This window comes from Momordica charantia, assembly GCF_013281855.1.
Source record: "Momordica charantia cultivar OHB3-1 chromosome 10 unlocalized genomic scaffold, Mcharantia_2.0 BLBB01000010.1, whole genome shotgun sequence".
NCBI lineage: Eukaryota > Viridiplantae > Streptophyta > Magnoliopsida > Cucurbitales > Cucurbitaceae > Momordica > Momordica charantia.
In genome coordinates this window covers 4,929,338-4,952,260 of record NW_028275158.1, presented here as the reverse complement: position 1 = coordinate 4,952,260, position 22,923 = coordinate 4,929,338, and the positions used below count along the sequence as shown (strand labels likewise).

General features: G+C 32.9%; 1 protein-coding gene and 1 pseudogene across 5 annotated transcripts; one reads left to right on the top strand and one right to left on the bottom strand.

Annotated features, from left to right (window-relative positions):
- Positions 1–3,873: 3,873 nt before the first annotated feature.
- On the bottom strand, positions 3,874–11,097 carry LOC111008206 (UBP1-associated protein 2B). 4 transcript variants are annotated; one of them, XM_022280833.2, is made up of 2 exons: positions 9,781–11,097; positions 3,874–4,710 (listed from the first exon to the last, which is right to left on the bottom strand). In XM_022280833.2, the coding sequence occupies exons 1-2, from the start codon at positions 11,001–11,003 to the stop codon at positions 4,689–4,691; spliced, it is 1,245 nt and encodes a 414-aa protein (XP_022136525.1). In that variant the 5' UTR covers positions 11,004–11,097; the 3' UTR covers positions 3,874–4,688. The 4 variants fall into 4 exon arrangements, with proteins under 4 accessions (XP_022136525.1, XP_022136527.1, XP_022136528.1 ...); XM_022280835.2 differs by lacking the exon at positions 3,874–4,710 and adding an exon at positions 5,841–6,145; XM_022280836.2 differs by lacking the exon at positions 3,874–4,710 and adding an exon at positions 5,841–6,107.
- Positions 11,098–13,173: 2,076 nt separating this feature from the next.
- LOC111008103 (beta-glucosidase 44-like) lies at positions 13,174–16,262 on the top strand (annotated as a pseudogene). The gene is made up of 9 exons (XR_015787441.1): positions 13,174–13,506; positions 13,918–13,976; positions 14,260–14,335; positions 14,439–14,510; positions 14,734–14,821; positions 15,041–15,295; positions 15,362–15,477; positions 15,575–15,792; positions 15,894–16,262. The product of XR_015787441.1 is annotated as a beta-glucosidase 44-like (transcript).
- The last annotated feature ends 6,661 nt before the right edge of the window (positions 16,263–22,923 follow it).

The following is a 22,923-nucleotide window of genomic DNA, read 5'->3' as shown; positions in this document are numbered from 1 at the left end:
GCTTAACAAATTTAGGCAAAAATAATAAAAATGTTTTGTATTTTTATTTGGAGTTTTTCAAAATCTCAATAAAGTTGACACCATCATTAGTGGTTGAGGAAAAGGAGACAAAAGGGGTAATGAGTTGTATTTATAGTAGGAATCGCGGTATGTTATCTAATACTAAATGTAAAATATATTATTAATATTATATATTATGTCATGCATGACTCAGATTTCGATTCCAATCACATCAAACTTAGAAAGGATAGATAAACTAACCTAAACTTTTAAGCAATAAGAATAATAAAATTAAAGTAATATATAGGAGACCGAATCGGGTTTATACTGGTTCACTTAATGTGAATTATTCTAATTCTCTACTACTGTTGAAGAATCTACTAAAATATTAGAAAGAATTATTACCAAAGCTTACAATCTCTGTACAGTCTCTCATTTCTCTTATGAATGAAAAGATTCATGAATTACTCTACATGCTCTTTCAAAACTCTTAAATGGAGAGGTTGGGCAATAGCTGCTCTTTTACACTTGAATAAAAAAGATGGTTGATAAAAGGACCAAGATTGACACGCCTTTTTCAGTGTCTCAATGCTACAAAAATTTAACGTTTCTTGATTTGAAACAGAATAGCTACACTACCATCTTAGCATCGTGGCTTGTTGTAGCATCAACACATGTTTTAAGCTCTATTTTCTCATTGGGGATAACAATAAGGTAGGGCAGAATTGAGAGTGCTTTTCCAATAAGTGAAATTTATGCTCACCTATTATGCCTAGTTTCGATTACTTTTCTTTAACTTTATTCAATGTTGTTGATTAAGATTTTCAATTTAGATTCAAGTATGAGCTAAATAGTTGTTTCTAGAGCATTCATGTAACTGTCTATCTAACTATACTCTTTCGTTTTAGTCAATTTCTCTTCTAAATTTGTGTTGTTTGTGAGAACTTTTCTGCTCTCAATGTAATGTTTGAATCTGATCAATCTTTGGATTGATTCTTTGTCATAAATTTAGGTTGAGAAACATGATTTTATTGACTAGACTATTCCCTAATTAAAGCAAAGAGATAGAGATATTTTGTAAGTTTTGTGGCATTTTTTGGTTCTATGTGCTTAATTATTTTGAATTGTTAGAGTAGTCATATAGATATAGATATTCTACTTTTCAAATAAAGTCATTATTGCTTGAGAAAGAATTTCTATTCAATAAGGTAGAATCCGCAGACAACTTTGATTGAGAAAAGTTTCAATTAAAATTGTAGGCCGAAGAGTTAAAAGGCTATACCAATAAAGTTGTGCTCTAGAGTTTGATCTCTATAAATTTACTCTTGCTTATTGATAGTTGGGTTGTTTTCATCTTTTATTGACTTAATCTTAAATTTTTTTTTTTATCTATGCTTCTATTAAACTTTCGACGTTTAGATAAAATTGAAGTACTGGAGTTGGTAATTAGAAACTTTTCATTCCTATGATAATCTACTATTATTATATTAAGTGTGACCATTCGTGCCCTTGCGAATCCAAACAACATTTTTCTTGTCTCTAACTTCATGGGGATATTCTACCCCATTTGTTAATCTAGGGACTTAAAGTGAAAAAGAAGTTGGATAGAGGAGATTCCAAGGTAAAATTCTAGGTTCATTATATTTTTAAAAATATATAAAAATAATTAAATATCAATACTTGTATTAAAGTTTTATTTTATATATAAAAAATTAGTATTTATACTATATGAAAAAGAGAATGGGTGAGGGAGTGTTGGAAAAACAAGAAATTAATAAAGAATTTAAAACTTTTAATTTCATAAAAGAATTTGCAGATTTTCCGTCATTTGAGAACACCCCTATTTCCTAGTCCAAATCAGTGCGCATTAAACTAATCAACGGCTGTCGAAACTTTTGGATACAGATCCAACGGTGGGCAGAGATGGAGACAAGCCACGCTTCAGTTAGCGTCACGCGTACCCCGACGCTAACATGCGCTGTTTAGCTTTATTTATTTATTTATATTTTAAAATATATTTCCTTCCTTTTCTTTTTCACTTTGACAATCGTACAATTAAGTACAGGAGAACTTAATTCAAAAAAGTTATACTAATGATCCATCTTACCAATTAAACTCTTTCTGATGCAACATCAATTATCCTTAATAACTTTCTATTCATCAAATTTCAATCATCTTTTCTCAATAGTTTTCTCAAAAGTTGGGAATTCTATAATTAGTTAAATACATAAGTAAAAAAGAAAAAAATCGAATTGTCTATATTGTTGGAGTATTGACACTCCCATGTGGAGGATAGAGAGTGGACAGACCATCAAGTCAGTCTCAGATGTTCGTTCCCATCCAGGGAACGATGTGCGCTACTTAACCAGGCGTACACACCCGATAGGTAGACCTTCAACCCGACACTCTCAACCATCAATCAGGTCCCTATCGAATATCGAAACCTGTAAATAGAGGGCACTATTCTGCAACTATTTACTGCATTCTAACTCAATTCCAATTCTAAGATCAAATTAAATTAGTTTGTGTGTCAGAGTGTTGGATCAACCTCAACCGACGTTTGGCAGAAATATATATGATAAAAGAATTTCTAGAAACATGTAGGATTTATAAATAGTGGTCAAAAAGAGCAGTTCATTAATTAAGAAATTTTGTATTTTTAAAAGAAAATTCGTTGCGTTGGTCGGCAAATATTCGGATTTTAGAGGGGAAATATGGATTTCTATTTAAGGCAATTTGAGTTCCGTTCTGGTGAGACAAATTCCAATATAATGGAAAAAAAAGTTGACGATAGAGAGAGGAGAGGTGGTGAAAAGACTATGGAGGCCAATGGCCATAGATGTCATTACATGACATTTTCATTTTTCGAATATTCCGTACAAATATTTATCAATTTTTATTATAGATTATATATATATATATATATAGTGGAATTCATGTTTGGTGTGGAGGTAATTTGTTTAGAGAAAATTTGTAATGTTTAGAGAAGAATTCTTTATGAAAATTCTATGCTACTTCCATCTTACATAGGATTTTAATTTTTATCACTGATAATTATTAATAAAATAAATATAGGAATGAAAGATCAAACTTTCAATCTTAATGAAAGAGTCCTTACTCGTTAAGTTACGTCCATGTTGACTTCTAACTTCTAAGTTCAACTATAAAAGTATAAACAAAAAGTATAATACTTTGTTTATGTTTTATTTTTTATTTTATTTTATTTTTATTTTTTGAGGAGTGGGGAAATTTGAATATCCAATACTTGGTTGCATGCCGTCTTCATATTTATATATGTAGGATGATACAAGATTTATCAAGCACTGATTTTTTTTTTTTTCTCCAAAGGTTTGGAGCAGTGAGCTAGTTTAAGAGAAAAAGAAAATGAAGCACAATTTACTTTCCGTTTTTACTTTGCTTTTAAAAATGAATTTTACACAAGCTCTCTGAAAATGGATATTTCAGGTAGGCTTGTTTGAATCAAAAATTTGTTGTCCTACTGAATTTTACTTCTATTTCTACTCGTGTAAGAATCTTGGAAGTATTCGAAGTTTTAGTACACGAAAATCAATAGACATTAATTTTGTGGAAATACAGATAAAAATATAATAAAATGTCAATGAATATTTCTAGATAAGTTATAAAAATTAAAAAAAAAATTGTTAAAAGTATTTCAATAAACAAATCAACATTTTACCATTTTTCAAATAAATTAAAAGTAATGTGATATTTAGTTTGTATTTTTTATATTTAATTTATTCTTTGCAATACTATAAAAAGTTGATTTAACCTTTTTATCAACATCGAGCCTATGGAGATACGAAAATGTCAATTGAATTGGTGACATGTAGATAAAAATTTATGCACAACAAAAACAAAAACTTGAACTCTTTCTTTCACCAGCCTCATTCTCAGCATAAAGAAAATCCTAACATCTTCAACAGAAAGTCAATAATTAACATGAAAATGTAGCCACAATTATTAACATTCTTTTAAAAAATGAATCACCCAAAAGAAAAAAAAAAAAAAGAGTATATACATACATTCCATAAGAAGATGACGTCCGACATGTCGTTCTATCTACCCTTGATACTGGTTGGGCTTGCCGGAGGCCCAGAATGATGTTTGGACTCACTATGAAGCCCAGACGATAAAGTCAAAACTGCGACTTACACCCACTAACTTTTCCTTCTTTTTTTTTTTCAAATGACACCCCAATTCGTTTTTTAAAAAATATTTCATTTTGGTCCCTGAACTTTCAAAAAGTTTAATTCTAATCCTTGAACTCTATAATACTTACCCGCATTGAAGTTATGCTATCCAAAAATAATGGTAAAGGCCAAAGTCATAATTTTGTTCTCAAGTTCAAAGACTAAATCAAATTATACATAAAAATTCTAAAAACCAAAATAGGATTTAGACATTTTACAAAATCAAGCAATCACTTCCTTTAGAGAATGACATGATTTGCAGATTCATAAACCACAACAGCTTTCAAACTTATTTATTTTTAATGGAAGCATCAAGAGGGTTAATTTGAAAGAACGCAAAATATTTATGGCCATACCTTACGCATCCTTTAAATGAGAATGAGGCCAATATAATAATATCCCATGTTGGCTCATTACGGCTGCGTCCTTCACCTGCTTCTGTAGACCTACACAATCTTGTGAACTACCATTTCACAATCACTTGTTCCCAACTGAAAAACTTGGAGAATCAAACAAGCAAATGAATGTCACGACTCCGAGATGAAAAACGGAGCAGGCAAGGATTATAGTATATTGACAACCCCGACAGTTGTAAGAAGCGATTCAATGAAATGGTTGGGAAAGATGAAAATGGAGAATATGAATACAAGAATTACGAAGGCAAAAAACCGAATGGGGGATAAGATGAGAATGGGGTAGAGGCAAAAATGATGAAGATGACAAAATGTTGCAGCTATCAAAGCAAAGGAAGAAATAGACCTGCGTTACAAAAGATCTTCCACTGCAAATTCTGAACTGGCATCACAGAAAGATTATTTTACATTCTAGAAAATTAGCAGAAGAATAATGAGTATCTTATCATTGCCCTTCCGAACCTTGGATTCTTTGATAAGATTAGCAGATCCTAAAGATTAAACCCATGTTAAAAGGAACAGAATGATCGCTTGCACTAGCAACCTCCAAGCAAAATATTTTAAAAGGCCAAAAGCGGTCTTAGGCTTTTTGGCGTGAACCTCTGTATGAGGCGTAAGCCTCAATTTGATTAAAAAAGTATACCAAACCTAAATTTGTGTGATCAAGTATTGCTAAACATGATAGTTATATGAAAGTATAAAAACCATCTTGCCACTTAAATAAGGACGTTTTACATCCCTACTATTATCACTAATAAAGATTGACTTGTTCTTTAAATTTTTGTCTTCAATGTTTTTAAAGCCCATGTTGTAAAATAGTAATAGATTATTTTGTCACAACTGATGTATTAGCATTTCATACACAAAAGAAACTTTTATATTTTTTAAGAATTGAGAAAAATTAATATTATTGTTCTAATCATTCGTGATGTGTGAAGACTAAGCTTCATCCCCTAGGAGAGGCATAAACATCTTATAGTCCAAACAAGGCGCTAAGTCTTCAGGCAACAAAATTAGAGTCTTGTCTCGAGACGAACCTCGAGCCTAAAAAGCCTTTTAAAACATTACCTCCAAAATCACCTAATGGGTGAGGAAAGATTATAAGTGGGGAGCCCACGATTAAAATGGAGGTTCTTGAGGGGAAAAAAAAGAACATTACAACAAAAAATTATATATAATAATAAAAATATTTAAAAACTTAAAAAAGTAAAAGTGATAATATCAACAAAGGTGAGGTAAATCATACGGTTGCCCATCAGGTTCTTACTACATGAAATTTAAAATAAAATAAAAAGAAAGAGGAACGAGCAAAGAAGAAAAGGGGAAAAAAAGAAGTAAAAGGAAACGAAAAGAGTTTGTAGGAAAAAGATGTCAAATCCAAATCAGCCCAAACGAAGCTCTTAACATAAACTCTCCCAAAGTACAGGATCATTCATCCACAAGTTCAGCAGCACCTCAAACGGAAATATGGATTCCCAAGCATCTAAAAAGAAATAAGATAATGGAAACTAATAATCTGGCCTGTCAAATGAATACACTCATCAAAACAATGAAGTTGAAGATTCAAATAAGAAAATCGAAATAAAGAAATTCGCGAAAAAAAATCGAAAATCAAATGGGCAAAATTACATCAAGAACACTATTATGACCTGAAATACAGGAAAAAATAAACAGTTCCCCAAATAGTTACAATCAAAAGAAGCATAACAAAAGAACGATCATCAAAGGAAAGCATAAAAACAAAGGTTGATGAAGTGTGTTGAAAATAATCCGAGAGAAATAATTGAAAAGATGGGCAGCGACTAAGTCAAGCAATAAAAAGACGAAATCAAGCTGGCTCAAAATTAAAAGAAAACCAACATGTAATGAGATCGATTTAAGTATTGGTGACCACAGAGAAATACATAAAAACAAAAAAAATAAAATAAAAAATAAAAGTTGATTAATTGCTTTCTGGCCGATAGAAGTAAAAAAAAACGAATAAAACTTAGGTGCTCATCAAGGACCCCACTAAAACTTTGCCGGATCCTTATTTTTCTGAAAAACAGAAAAAATATGTCTCTTTTGGGAATCTGCTGACTTACAAGAGAAGAAACTGGAATTCCCTTGTTTCCATTTTCCACTGTTCTTTTCTTTTTGATTGGAAACTGGCTTTCGGTAAGGAAGTTGAAAGAACAAGGAGAGGCAGTAAAGACCCAAAAATAATTTTAAAAAAATATCAAAAAAAGAAGGAAAGAACGAAAAGGTCAAACCAATAAAAAAGGGGCTACCAAAACAACACTGGAAAAAAGAGCTCCGATTGTTGATAATCAAAAGGAGGAAGCTCGCGGAACAACTTATTAGTGTTGATAAAACTTTGAACCTCCTCCCAATACCTCTTCCTATCTTGAAACGTCCTTTTGTTTCTCAGCCCCATCAATCATCTTGTTCTAAGGATCACTGATAAAATATCCCTAATTCAGACATCATAACCCAAGATAAATCCATAAAGAGAGTTACTTAATCCTTTTTAAGAATACCTAACAGAACCACCTTACAGGCCCGCCTTACAGACCCATTAGATTAAAACTGAGAACAAAAGTGAAGGAAACACCAAATAAAACACCCCTAGAAACAAGATGGTGCTTGTTGGGCAGTATTACCTTTGTGGTTAAGAATTTCGCGATAAGAGGTTGGTGATTCATTAATGGTAGGGGCAGTTTTTGAGGGGGAGGTATTTAAGGGCAATGGGGTTCATAGCAGGGGGAAGATTAATAATGAGGTAGTATAAAGTACGCCATCCCCTTCTCTTTTCTCCAGCTAATACTAAGATCGTGTTGATGCCTCCATCGATATCTAACTTTGTAAAATAACTTAAAAAGAAAATAAAATAAAAATAAAAAAGAGTCCAGATTCACCACAGGCATAGCAGTTTCAACGGTTTGCATCACCGCACTTAAAGCAAGAACCAACCACCCTCTCACTCATTCTCGGTTGCTCACCACCCAACAGCAGCAAGGCCCAAATACATATCTCTCTAGCCCTACTCTCTCAGCTTGATGTAGGTTGTTAGGGCCTAGGGGATTAAATTGTTATTACCTTTTGTTTTATTTCTTAGTTGTTTCATATTACCTAAGGTGATCTATTACTTACTTAGGTGGCAACTAATACAAGTAATGCCCGTTTCCCTTGACCCTAGTCTATAAAGACAAAGGGCTCCCTTAAGTACACATTATTTTGGTAATCAAAAAAGTAAAGCCGTTGCTACTCTCAGACTCACTATTCTTCTAGCAAATTTTGATGGTATCTTTCCGATAATAAGAAAAGGGTTTTGAGTCAAGGGAATAAAAGGCAAAAGGTACTAACACCACATCAAACATCTTCCTCGTATATCTGATGGATGTACCACTACCAGCACAACGTTTAGATCAATCAATAAATTATCGCAATGCATGTTGTAATAGAAAGTCCAACGATTCAAGGTCCTAAAAGAGCACTATTTAACGATCCCAAATCTTGACTCCCATGTTAAGATGATTATAAGCCACAAAGAATTGTTTTTTCTCGGACATCTAACCACCATCTTGCAACAAAGTATCACTCTAGCTATGGAAGGAAAAAGTAATTCACTAAGGATACCTTATTCCTTCAAAACACTCTCGAAGTCTTTAAAGATCTAAAAATCATTTGGCCTACTAATACAGTAACAATACAGAACCTTATCTCAAATTCATTTAATTTTACTCTAGTCACTATCATCAGTACGAAAACCCTATGACTTATATGTCTTAATTTCTTTGGTGTTCTAAATGAATTGTGAGCCAAATATAAATATTGGCTATAGCATCCAATCTAGGACCCTTGAGACAATTAGATGCTCATGAGTTTCATGCAGATTATTAAAGTAGCTTTGAACAGTATTGTTTTTATACCCGTCGAAGTTTTTTTTTTTTCTAATAAAGAAACATAAGACTTGTATTAGTCACAAAAAGTACAAGCTAGGGGCAGGGGAAGAGAGAGCCCCCAAGGAACTAACACAAGAAAGCCATCCAATTAAGAAGGATCGTGGAGGGCGAGTAATTACAAAAGAATTTGCTACAGCCATCCTAATTTCTTTGGTGTTCTACTAGCCATCCTAAATATAGAGATAATATGTAGGGAGTATTAGATAAAACTGTCTTGGCCAAAGTTCATCTGTTCATGACTGCCATTTGAAAAGGGCATCTTTTTCCATTTTTAAAGATAACCACCTAATGAATTAGAGAATTCCAATAATTATAAATTCTTGAAATAACCACCTAATGACAGCCATAGATATTTTATAGACCAATTACCTAAATAAATATTATTCACCCAGGCAACCAAATTTATCTCCTCCTGGCTATTCAGTCCTAACAGACTCTACAGAATCATCCTAAAAAACAAACAAGTCGAATAATGATTATGGATTCCTCAGCTGAACTCTTTTATCTTGACATGATATATGTCAAAATAAATTGTACGGTAATTTGCAAACAACAAATAAGTAATGTGAACTTCATCTCTTCCAACTATTCCCTCTCACCAATAGTTGACCTAGCATGATAAGATGAAAAGCCTTTCTTCAGCAGCTATGAAAAAATTCAAAAGAGGGGATCCCATAAGACATCCTCACAAAATGCTTAGAGCTTACATAAAAACACTCCAATTGACACCAATAAGCTAGACCATTCCCCATTTTCCAAAACAAATCATTTATCAACAAATAAATCTTAAAAACCTATGCTACTTCTTTCAAGCCAAAGTTCCCAAAGAAGAGCTTTAATAGCATCCGTCCACCTAATATTTTTCTTTCCTTTAACAGGTGCCCACATCAGGCTTGATCAAGTGTTTCTTTGATTGTTCCGGGAAAGCGCTATCGGTTACTAAATGTTTTAAGCAAAAATTCCCCCATATGAGGGCAAATTCACAGTTAGAGAAGATATGATCGAGGTATCTAGACTCTAGAGCAACATTTACTTCAACACTGCAAAATCATCTAGTTTCAGCTAGTAATTTGAATTCCCAATCACATAAGTCTTTAACATAGAACATGTGGTTATATTCTTAAATATATAAAAGAGAATGAAAAGTTAAAACAGAGGAATGATAGACTTCTTAAAGTGCGGTAAATAAAAACAATATGAAATATCTCATACCACAAATGTGACGTGTATCCACCGAGAGACCCACCAGCAGCCGCCTGACCCTGGTCAGAAACTGTCTTCCCAAGCATTGTGCTCGTGTACATATGCGGCAAACCCTTCAATGATGACGCACCGGGTCCGTAAGAGCCTAGAAGTGATGAACCACCGGCACCTAATTGGCTTAAGCCATATGACCCGCCACTGTAACCGCTCAATCCTATCCCAGCCCCGACTGAACTACCAACCAGACCGACTTGACTCATGGGAACTACTCCCTGGTTCAATATTCCAGCTCCCAAAGCCGGACTCCCAAATCCACCATAGACAGGGTTAAGACTCGGATGTTGAGCGAACAACTGCAAATTAGGAGCTGCTGCCATGGCCGTCATAACCGGCTGCTGAGTCTGCGCCAAGCTTTGCGCTGCCTGCGTGGAATTTTGATTCTTGTTCTTCCCCTCAGACGCCCTCTGGCAATGCAATTTGTTCCCTTCGAACATCTTGTATGGTTCCTCAAGAACCTTCTTCGCACCTTCATTCGTTTTATAAATAAAAATTGCATAACCCCTCGATTTTCCTGTTTCCTGATCGAACCCAATCGGACCCATCTCTAACTCTCCGAACTTCGCAAAGAACGCCCTAAGTCTCTCAGCATCCACGTTATGCTGCACGTTAGCCACATAAATCTTCCGCGGCCCAACCTCTTGGCTTTGCGGCGGCGGCACTGAACCCAGAGAAGCCAATTGACACGAAGTCATCCGGTTATTAATCTTCTTCCTAGGTTCCTTCAACGCCTTAGTCGCGCCCTGCCGGGATTTGAACAGAATAAACCCGTACCCTTTAGCCTTGCCCGTGTTTTTGTCCATAACTACATTGCAATCTTCAATTTCACCAAAAGATTCAAAAACCGAGGTTAGGGTTTCTCGCGTGGTGTCCCAACCGAGGCCATGGACGAAGATTTTGCGGTGCGTGACATCGCGGTCGGCAGCGGCTCGAATTTGGGCTTGAAGATTGGGGTCTTTGAGAGCGGTGGAGCAAATGAACTCGATTAGTTGGGACTTGGAGAAGGGCTCGAGAAGTTTGGGAAGATCCTCCAAGTCGGAGTCGGAGCCGTCGTCTTGTGGATGAAATTGTAGGGGGGAAACGGGACCGTCGAGTTCCTTCTTGAGTTTCTTGTCGACCTTGTTTTCAGATTTCTTCACCAGCTTTCTTTTGGTGGTTTTGTCGGTTCCCTCCATTGGAGAGCAGCTTCAGAAGAACACACAGAGAACAGTTTGCGAAGAATCCAGGTTTCGGCGGACTGCTCCGAGTCTGAAGTAAATTAGAATATGAATATAATAAATATTTGTTATTAATTATGGAAAGAATCCGATTTGTTTTGATAATACTATTAAATTTTTATACTAGCAAATATTTATTTTCAACCCTAAATTTTTTATTTTATGAAATTCAACTCTAAATTTGAATAAATGTTGTAATATTCAAAATAAATAAATAAATATATATATAGTATTTTTACTTTCTAATAGGTATTCATTCGAGGAATTGTTAAAAAAAAAAAAAGGCAATGAAAATTCGAAGCTTCTTGAAGAATTAAATGATATGACGATATTATATTGCTAGAAGATTTATTTACAAAATATGAGACATGTTACTGGTAGTGGAGCTATGTCAATATGTGACATGTTAACTCCACATGGTCGCTGTTCGATAGCTTCGCATGGAAATCAAGGTACACTTCAAGATTCGACATTATAAATGTTGATTATAAAAACAATCTCAAGAGAGTTCCTAAGATGCCTACCTATTGATTCAAACAAATGATCCGAAATAAGGTTAAAAGATTTAGATTTTGGATTTTATAATTAATAGGTTAAAATACTATTTTGGTCAATGTAATAGACACCTTTCTTCAACATAGATGACAACGAGTGAGGCAGAGATGGAAGAGATTGAACACAGGTTAGACTCTATTAGTAACAAATAAATCTTTTTGAGGTAAAAAGTATCAATATTTTTGGGGGTTAAAACCCAATCGCAAGGTCTGAGATGACCCAGAAAGCACTTCAACATGATCAACTTTACAAGCCGACTTGGGTATTAAGCATTTATTTGTAAGAATTGAATTCCTTGCAATGGATATTTGTAATCCCAATCTCAATTTTGATTCATTTTGGTCTCTTCGACTTTCAAAATGTTCATTTTAATTCATATACTTTCTACTTTAGTTCATCCTTATACTAACCATTTTTGTCCACTGATTTTATTTTTAATCTCATTTTTTTTCTATCATAATTTCAACACAACACTATAATCAATGTATTTTTTGAAATATAATCATGACTTTATATTTTTATAAAAAGAGACAGAAATAATCACTTTTTAAAAGTAAAATAACCCATGCGAACATTTTAAGAGTCCAAAAATCTAAAATTATAGGAATATGGACCAAAATAAATCAAAATTGAAATTACAGACTCGGGTTGGAGATATGTATCAATAACCGTTAAGTTATGCTCACTTTGACCGAAATTGAAATTACAGACTAAAATAGTATTTTAACCTGCTACAATAATGACAATGCTGCTATTTTTGGTGCCATTCTAAGATGTGCACCTTGTCAAAGTATGGATTTGGAACGGTGAACAAAAGTAAAAAATTGCTTTTATTTTGATTTTTACCGTATATTTTTACTGTTAAGTAGCTACTATATGTACATATATATTAATTGTTTGAAGAAAGCTAGTAAGTAGCTAACTATAGTAAAACAACTCTAGTTAGATGTCTACAAAAAGAGAGACAAATACAGAGAGAAATGGAGAAAACTATAGTAAAATTTTTTGTCCTCACCAATAATTTTTCTCTAGAAATTCTTGCTTATCTTGTTCCAAATATAAATAAATAAAATAAACTAGTAAAACGTTTGTCTACTTTGAATATAGCTTCCAAACAAATTCTAAGTTTTCATATGTGGGTACCCTCGAATTAAAAATCAAAATAAAAGCAAATTTTTACTTTTGTTAAAATGCTTAAATGAAATTAAAAATATGGGAGGTAAAATTCAAAGTTTTAAAACTTTAGAGGTAAAATTGAAACAAACTACAATTTAGTTGGTATAATTTCGATTTTTGCATTTTAATATTCTAAGTATGGTAGATTCTACCCCAAATTTGTTAATTTTGTTAGGTATTTTAACAAAAAACTCCTAATGAATAATTTTTATAAATAAATTAACAGATCAAAGGTAAAATTCATTATATATATAAAAGATATTTTGTAGGATTAAGCCTAATAATTGAAGTGACAAAAAAAGTGACATCCGTGAATTTACTTCGGATAAGGTCCATTTGTTTTCTTCTACAGCTTTCTGATTCTGTCCACTGCAACTTTCAATAAATTCATTATCTCTACTCCTTTTTCTTTCAACATTTTTTGTAGTGCTTACTTTTTGAAAGTAAGATCCAAATTTCAAATATTTTCCTTCCCTTCTCTTCTTTCTCATAACATAAAAAGCTATGAAAATCTACTGCTTCTTCCTTCTGCTGTGTCTCATTCCCAGGCTTGGCTCGGCGGGAGCTTACGATTTCTCCGGTGTCAGTTTCGACACCGGAGGACTCAGCAGAGCTGCATTTCCAGATGGCTTTGTGTTTGGCACTGCAACTTCGGCCTATCAAGTAGAAGGAATGGCCGATAAAGATGGCCGAGGCCAAAGCATTTGGGATCCCTTCGTTAAACTCCCGGGTATTTTCAGTGTTTTGATTTGCGATTAGTTTTAATTTTATTCTCGTAGTTTCAAAAAGTTCAATTTTTTTCCTCGCAGTTGGTTAAATCTTTCAAAACATCTCAATAAGTACTAGACATTTACTGTTATCGTTTCTTTTTTAAATGCATTCTTAAAATTGAAAATAAGTTTTTTTTTTCTTTTTTACATTTCCAATTTGTTCTTAGATGTAAATATAAAATTATTATTTTATTATTATTGAATTAATGGATATTAAAAAATTTCAAATAAAAATAAAAAACGATAATGTTACAAAAAATATCATCTTATGTAGACCAATGTACTACACGTGTATAGACAGCATCAAAATAAAATTTTAACCTTTCATCATTTTTTTTTTCTTTTAATTTCTATGAAACGTGTTTGAACAGGAAAGATTGCCGGCAATGGTACTGCAGATGTTGCCGTAGATCAATATCATCGATATAGGGTATGTAAGAATTGTGTAATTTGGACGACATTATTACGTTTAATTTGACATTTTCTTAATTAACAGACTATTAATATAATATGTCTATTAGATTAATTTTTTTTTTTTTGGGTATTGAATATTGGCAAATGAATCAAATTATTAAAGTGAAAGTTGTTTAATTATCCATCTGTCACATGACACTAATTGAGCTAATTAAATTTATCAAATAGACATTGTCACGCTAATGTTTCAGTGATGAGATTTTCATCTTATTTGTAATATGATTTCTTGTTTGTGATAGGAAGACATTGATAACATGGAAATGTTAAATTTTGATGCTTATCGATTTTCAATTTCCTGGTCGAGGATATTTCCAAGTACAATCTAAAATTCTCTCTTACTTTTACTTTTTTAAGTTAATTAAAAATCAATCTATATATAGTTGCATATAATCTTTGTTTCAAAACTTCTTTTTCATAGATGGAACGGGAGAAGTGAATTGGAAAGGAGTTGCTTACTATAATAGATTAATCGACTACCTGATCGAACGAGGTAATTCAATTTACACCAATTCATTAGATTTTTTTTTTCACTTTTACAGTTTTACTCGATACATTTGTTAAAAAAACCTCAATCTATTCTCGAGTTAGCATGAGGTATATGCAAATTACCGCTGAGCCATACTTGTTTTGACTGTTACTTTGATCTGTTGAATGATTTACCTTTTCTTTTCAAATGAAATTGATTATTTTTCCATTTAATTAAAAACTTGCAGGAATCATACCCTATGCAAATCTTTACCATTATGATCTTCCCTTGGCACTTCAAGAGAGATATGGAGGGTTACTTGGCAAGCAAATTGTGTAAGTTTGATCAAATTAGTATTCATAGTTGATATAAATTTATCACTTTTGATGAACTTTTATCCATACATCAAATTGATGGTTTATTTGTGTTTTTAGGCTATGTTTTATCTCTATATTTTTATGTTTTTCTTTTAGTTCAAAGGACTTTGTATAGATGAAGATATTTTCTTAATTTTATTAAAACTTATGAGATAATATTTATATGGTCGTATGCAGGATTGATTTTGTAAATTATGCCGAATTCTGTTTCAAACAGTTTGGAGATAGAGTTAAGAATTGGATGACCTTTAACGAGCCAAGAGTTATATCGCTGATGTGGGTTTCAACAGCGGTATAATGCCTCCTTCAAGGTGTTCGAAAGAATATGGAAATTGCACAATTGGAAACTCTGGAACTGAACCTTACATTGTAGCCCACAATTTAATTCTCTCCCACGCTACAACTGTGGATAGATATCGAAAAAAGTTTCAAGTAAGTCGGCTATGAACCGAAATCTCATTTTGCCTTTTGACTATCTCAAGTATAGAAGCGTTTCAGGCTAAACAAGGAGGAAGAGTTGGAATTCTATTGGACTTTGTATATTATGAGCCTCTTACCAAAGGAAAAGAAGACAACTATGCAGCTCAAAGAGCAAGAGATTTTCACATTGGCTGGTTGGTATCATAGAATCAAACACAATTTATTCAAGTTTAATTAAGGTCTAAAAAAAATCTCATTATCAAATTAAATTTCCAAAATGCTGTTGATTAGGTTTTTGCATCCTTTTACATACGGTGAATATCCAAGAACAATGCAAGAAATTGTGAAAGAAAGGCTACCAAAATTCAGTGATGAAGAGGTTAAATTGGTAAAAGGGTCAGTGGATTTTGTGGGTGTTAATCAATACACCACATTCTATATGTTCAATCCAACTTGGCCAAAACCTACCATTCCTAGCTATCAATCAGATTGGAATGTTGGCTATGCTTGTAAGATTCACCATATTTCTCACTTCAAATAATTTATCTCTCTCCTCTGTTAATTTACTATACATGGTTTCTCATTGTGTTTAAGTTTTTTATTCTTACAGATGAGAAGAATGGAAAACCAATTGGTCCACGGGTAAGCGCGTTTCAAGACGGATTAAACTTACAAATTTAGTTTTTGAATATGATGGTGGTGTTTATTTAAGCTATCAACTTTAAGAAGTTTTAATTACATTTTTTGGACTTGGGATTGTGATTTTATATAGGTTCTCATTGTTAATACTGTCCATTAAACTAGACAATATTAATATTCATGAGTTTCATCTTAAAACCAATTGACAATGAGAGGAGTAGCTCATGTCTATTATAAACTTTGTTAGGTCCCTTTTCTTCTCAATGTGTGATCCTTAACATGCCCCTTCAAGGTTGTGGCTCTTTTGACAAATCGATCTTGGTTGGATCCCATTTTTGAATCGAATACTCGTTTGAGCTCTGACTCTAATACCATATTAATATTCGTGGGGTTCCATCTCAAAACCAATTGGCAATGAGAGGAGTAGCCCATATCTTATTATAAATACTTTTGTTAGGTCCATTTTCTTTTCAATGTGAGATCCCTAATAGACGAGCATAATATTTGGTTAATTTAGCACTATATGCGGGAAATATATACGACGGAAGATAGTAGTCATGTCATGTCAAATAATTTAATTAACGTTTTCTCTAACGGTCAACTTTCTTTTGTAGTCATGTCAAATTAGCTAACGCTTCGTTTAAAAAGATACATCACATTATCATTCAGTTAACGATGTTGAAGATAGAAACTATATAAAATTTATAGTTTGATTAAGAATGTAATTGAAATTTTTTTAATTCAAGGGACTAAATAGATACCAATACTAAAATGAATGAACTTAAACTTGTAATTTTAATCAATTTTGATGGTTGACAAGTTTACAATTATCTTCTATTTCAGGCTCATTCTGGTTGGCTCTACCAAGTACGGTGGGGAATGTACAAAGCTTTGATGTATGTGAAAGAGCAGTATGGAAACCCAAACGTAATTGTTTCAGAAAATGGTAAAATTTATCATTGTTAAATTGATTTACTCAATCTAAATACTCTATGTTGTGATTTTAATAATTTTTAATTATTTTCAAATGATAGGTATGGATACTCCTGATATCCCTCTTCCAGAAGGATTAAATGACACAACGAGAATACATTACTATAAAACTTATTTGCAGAATATGAAGAAAGCTATTGATAAGGGAGCTAATGTGACGGGTTACTTTGCATGGTCGTTGGTTGATAATTTTGAATGGCTATCAGGTTACACTTCGAGATTCGGAATTATATATGTTGATTATAAAGACGATCTCAAGAGAATTCCTAAGATGTCGGCTTATTGGTTCAAACAAATGATTCAGAAGAAATAAACTCGAATATTGTATTCTCTTGATTTAATCATGAATAAATGTTCTTTATAATTCCATTTGTTGGGCTACCTTTCGTATTTTGCAAGAATGCTAAATTTGCAGTCATCCCTAATTATAACTTTACTCTTTAAAAAATTTTAGATTGGGAATTTGATTCATATGATTCGAGCCAAATTAAGGTTCAAGGTACAGTTTAGTTAAATCTCACGAATCATTTCTCAAAATATCTTTTATCCATAAAATATGATTTATGAGATTTGAATAAATTATAGGAATCAAATTGAAACTAAATCAAAATCTTAAGAATCAAATTGAAACTTTTAAAATTATCTTAATTGTTATGGGAAGACAAAACTAGACCGAACAGACGAGCTACATTATGGGTCCATGTCCCAAAACATGACCAGATCCAAGACATGACTAGATTTAATGCATGACCAGGCCTAAAACATGACCAGATTCAGGGTATGACTAGCTAGGTCCAGGGTTTTTTGTGTGGCTAGCTAGCACCCTAAAAGTATGTTGAAAATCTTATTCTCAATACTCGACAAATTTCTTATTCCAACTTTTAGGCATTGGAGCAAAGTGAGCATAGTTCAACGGTGATTAGCATATACCTCCAACCATGAGGTTGTGAGTTCGATCCCCACCCCACGTGTTGTATAAAAAAAACTTAGACATTGGAGCTTGTGTGGCTAGCACCCACACCGGTGTTCAATGCTATTTGTTTTACAGGTGGACATCCGTTCTCGTCATTATTAACAATTTGTGTGAATTTGGTGGGATTCCGAGAGGAAAAATTTCTCCATATCAATACAAACAAAATTGAAATGTTGTCTAACTTAATTTTTTTAAAAAATTGATTTTACGAAACCACCCTATTATATTGAATATATTAAATGACATGAAATTAAAGTACTATTCCATTGGTTTATAAAGGAGAGGACGAGGACTAATCCAACTCGGATCCCAACAACAGCGTGGCTGATTATTAAGAAGATAAGACCCTAGCTAATACATGGGGATCTTAATTAGAAAATGTAAGCAGTGATCAACCCCATTAATGTCCAGCTAAGCACCTTCCATTTCAACAAGCCACATCTGACGTGGCATCATTTGTGGCACTAATTAATAGTTATGCCATGCGACTGCCACCAAGAAAAAGCCTAAGCCATTATTTTTATTTTTATTTTTTTATTGTTATTTTCCTTCGTGTCTCTGTGTGGTCAGTCCACTTCAGTGACCTGCTACGCTCCACTATTCCCCTCTCATTCCTGCTTTCATATAAAATCATCTCTAATCTTTCTCATTAAATAATAATTAATACCAAAAACAAAAACTACTATTTTCTAACACATGCTCTTCACCAACTCTCTTAGACTAGTGTATATGGCATGCTTGGTGTTGTACATTGGGTTTTATTTTAATTTGGTTGGCTGGTAAATTGTTGGAAACTAGTTGTCGGGTACCGAACAAAACCTTTAGGAAAAAAGGATGTTTACAAGTTAAGTTTGTTAAGTTTGAGTTTGTGTAGGGTGTGTTTTGAATTGTGCAAAAGATTAATATGGAATAATATTAGACTTGACACTTGGATTTGTTTTATATCATATGTTTAAGTTTATAGGTTTATGATCAATAAAAGTTGGTATATACTACTAGAAGGTGGGTCATTTACACAAATCTAGGTGGTAGGATTATATATGTAAACATATATTAGCTTTAGGATAAACATACTGATATGCTGCCAATTTTGCCAATTTGAATATAGTTCAACGGGTCAAAACATCTACATCTGACTAAAAGATCATGGATTCGAATCTCTACTCTCACCATGTTGTAATATATGTATATACATATATAGATTTGCATATAACGTGGGTTTGGCTTCTCAACCTCGAGTTATACAAATCCTTACAAAGTTTTATATATAAAGCTTGGCCACGAGTCGAGAAATTTTAGTTTGTGTATATATAGCTTGTGGTTAGATGAATATATATGTATATAATTAATTAAATAATTACCTAATTATAACCTATGCAATTTGTGTTCCTATGTATAGTTATAAAATGGATTAAAGATACCTAAATTTGTATAGCCAATGGTTGGATGGAGCAAAATAATGGATTATAGACACCAAACTTTGTGGACAACCTAATATTTGGCTATATGTTGCTTGATTTGTAAATGATAATTGGTAGTTTACAAGAAGGGATTTTATAAGCCTAACCACAAGTAAAAAGTAAAAAGCTTGGGAAGGAATACCAAAATCTAGTTCACTCTCTTTGCATCCATGACTGAAGGGTTAAAGCGCTCCACCACCCAGATTCCAAATAATATATAATTAAGTTCAAAATGTTCTTTACTTTGGGTTTTACACCTTTAAAGTAGGAGTGAAACACGTCCTTTAAAGCTTAAAAAAGAAAATAAATTATATATTGACATTAATATTCATGAGATTTCATCTCAAAATTAATTAGCAACGAAGAGGAGTAGCGTGATCCTTAACATGCCCCCTCAAGATAGTGTTTCTTTTGGATTCATCAATCTTGACCATATCACATTTTTTGAACTCTGATATCATATTAATATCTATGAGATTCCATCTCAAAACCAATTGGTAAAAAGAGAAGTATGTAGTCCACTTATATTACAAACCCTTGCTATGTCCCTTATCTTTTCAACGTGAGATCTTAACAGTTGGTGGATCTCCATCATCTAATTATTTAGAAGGAAAAAAATTCATCTCCTAATCAATATGACTAAACCAATAGTACAGTTTATAATTTGTTGTATAAATGACGTATGACAGAAAAATTTTCAAGTAATATAATTTGATCATCAATGCATCCAACAGTTACGAGGGTGGCAATCATACATCCTTCCTATTTTATCACAACCTCTATTTTTATTGGATGAAATTTCTTATTTAGATCTACAAATGGAGTCTATAAAAAGCTTTTTTCTTTTTTTCTTTTTTTCTTTTTTTCTTTTTTTCTTGACAAAGACAGTCGAATTGATTAAAAAAAATGAAAGAACCCCATTTTGGTTTGGAGCTCATGGATTTAATTTATTTATTGCATAGCCCTGGCCATTAGCCAAGCATGCATGGCCCTATAAATACAATCAAATTCAAAGCTTCTAAACACATCAAAACCAAATAAACTTCCCATCACACAAAAAACCAACCTTTCTTTCTTCTTCTCTAATTTCTTCAAATCATGTCGTCCATCGGAGCTTCCTACGCCAAAATTCACCTTCTCCAGAAGCAACAGAAGGAGAAGCTCGAGAGAATGGAGGCGTCCCGAGGCGGCAACGCCACTTCCGCCGCCAGCTCCGGCGGCGGTTCCTTCATTGCAAGAAATAACAAAGTTCATCCAGGAAGCATTGCGCCGGCTGCCGCTGCCGACAGCTACAAAAACAGGACATGAAAAGTGACTTTGTTCTCGTGAACTTTTTTTTTTCCCTCTCTCTCTCTCTCTCTCTCTCTCTATAGTGTCTATAAAATTGAAAAGCTTTTCGTCCTGTAGATGTGTTTGAAAATGTCTGTCCAAAACCCAAAAGAGACAAGAAATAGTGTCTGTTGGTCTCTAGTCTTTCATGTTCTAGTTTGTACTTTTCAAGGTTTAATGCGATAATTAAGGATGTCGTGTTCTATGTTTCATGTATAAAAAGCTTTTATAATCCGTTTTATTTTACTTAGGTTGAATAATTTACTATATAAGGTAGGTATTTTTATCTATCAGAACGATTGTAGCGAAGAATTGATCTAGCTAGAACAAGTAATTTGGCTTTATCTCCCTTGTAAACTAGAGATTTATTGAATATATGACGACTTTGGTTACGTAATTTTTCTTCAACAGTAACTTTATTTTAAATAAAGTTTCATAGTATAAAAAGAGGTGGTAGCTAGACAGCGATCCCACATAGATTTTTGCTAAGATGCATTTGGAAGCCGACCATGTGAAAGGCCTTTAAGTTTTAATGATGTCTTCCTTAATAATGCAAAGTTATTTGATTGGTACTTTCATCATAAGTTGACTTTAAAAAGTGGGACTACTATCCATAATGCCACCCACTAAAGCAATTTATAAAATCTTAAAAAAAAAAAAAAAGTCAAATTAATCGAAGGTGGATCTACTTTATGTATTATTGATCTTGTTAACACTCGATTCAATTTTGATTTAAAGCCAACATTTTAGAGCAATATATTTATTTGAGTGTATAGTACATGAAAATAATTGGAGGCCCATTTCATATATTTATTTTCAATTTTTGAAAAATAGGGTTTTTGTTTTTTAATAAAATGTTTGGGTCATTTCAATTGAAAACTTAACCAAACAAAAACAACAAATAGATTTTTGAAGCACATTCAAAAATTGGACTGTCAATCAGCCCCCACTTATATTAATGATATTATTTGGGTGATCAATTAGGCATTTGGTCGAATACTTGGGGTTAAAATCATATTTGCTTTCCTAGATATTAAATTAACTATTTGATAGTTTAATTCCAACCCTAAAAAAATAATGAGTTCGGACTATTATTCACAAATAATGTAATATTAACCCTCATTAATTAATTTAGTAGTTCAAAAAGACTCAGATAAATTTTAATGAATTTAAAGGAAATGAGTTCAAACTGTGGTGCCCATGTACCTAGTTAGGAATTAATATCTTATGAGTTATCTGAGATTAGTCCAAATGCGTGCAAGTTGGTTTGGACACTCACTGATTTAAAAGAAAAATTGTCATGTATTGACTTATTATAAAATGTTTGCATAACGAGTACCAAGCTCTCTCTACATGCTAATAAATTTTCACTGTGTCTGATACCCGTCATTCGGTTCCGTAAAGGGGTAAATGTTCGGATTCATAGCCCATTGAATACCCGGTTCCCCAACAGAAGGAGTATACGCACTTGATCGAGTTGTTTTTCTATTGATTTAGTCCCATAAATAATAGTAGGGATGACGGTAGAGCTATAGTAAAAGAAATCGCGGGAAGCAAAGGATAAATAGCTACATGGGTCGCATAGAAGCTTTAAGAGATAGAGGGCCATTCCATCGAAGATGGTAGCGGGAAAGACAAGAGCATGAACGAGCTAACTTATGCTTTTTTTTTTCATCGTCACTATCTGCTTTATAGTCGGCTCCAGAGAATTCTCTGACAAAATTCAAACGAGCTTGAACTGAGCATGAACTAGACCTATATTGATAATTAGATTTTACCAAAAAAAAAGTTTTGCAGAAGGACAATATATCGAGCTTTAAATACCAATGACAAAATTGCAAGCAAAATTTTGTGCTTTGAACATCAACCAAGTAACACAACAACCCTAGATTCTCGAATATCTCTAGATCAGCCACACACCTTTGTGATGACATTAGAATATCTACTTCATCTTGGTCATCCAAATCCTGTTATTTTTTCTTTTTTGTAGTTATGATATCTATCTCTGCTCTTTCTCTTAATTATAGAACTTTTATATAACCTCCTTGTTTTGCATGTATCTTACATACATTTTTTTTTTTTGTAATAAAAGAATCTCTAGTGGTATGTCTAAAGAAGTACAATTATCGATAGGATTAGAAGGAAGAGTTATAGTTATGATATTAATAATGATTGTAATTGAAAAATTGGTGTGTTGATTATCCAACTCTACAATGTCTTGTTGAGAGGAGAAATAAGTGAACAGC

What these genes read in the sequence shown, in the direction of transcription:
- LOC111008206 (XM_088118119.1), bottom strand. Translation starts at nt 11,003, where the DNA reads ATGGAGGGAACCGACAAAACCACCAAAAGAAAGCTGGTGAAGAAATCT. An exon ending in GGATACACGTCACATTTGTG is followed by an intron (nt 9,179 to 9,780) that starts GTATGAGATATT and finishes TTATCATGCTAG; the next exon opens with GTCAACTATTGGTGAGAGGG.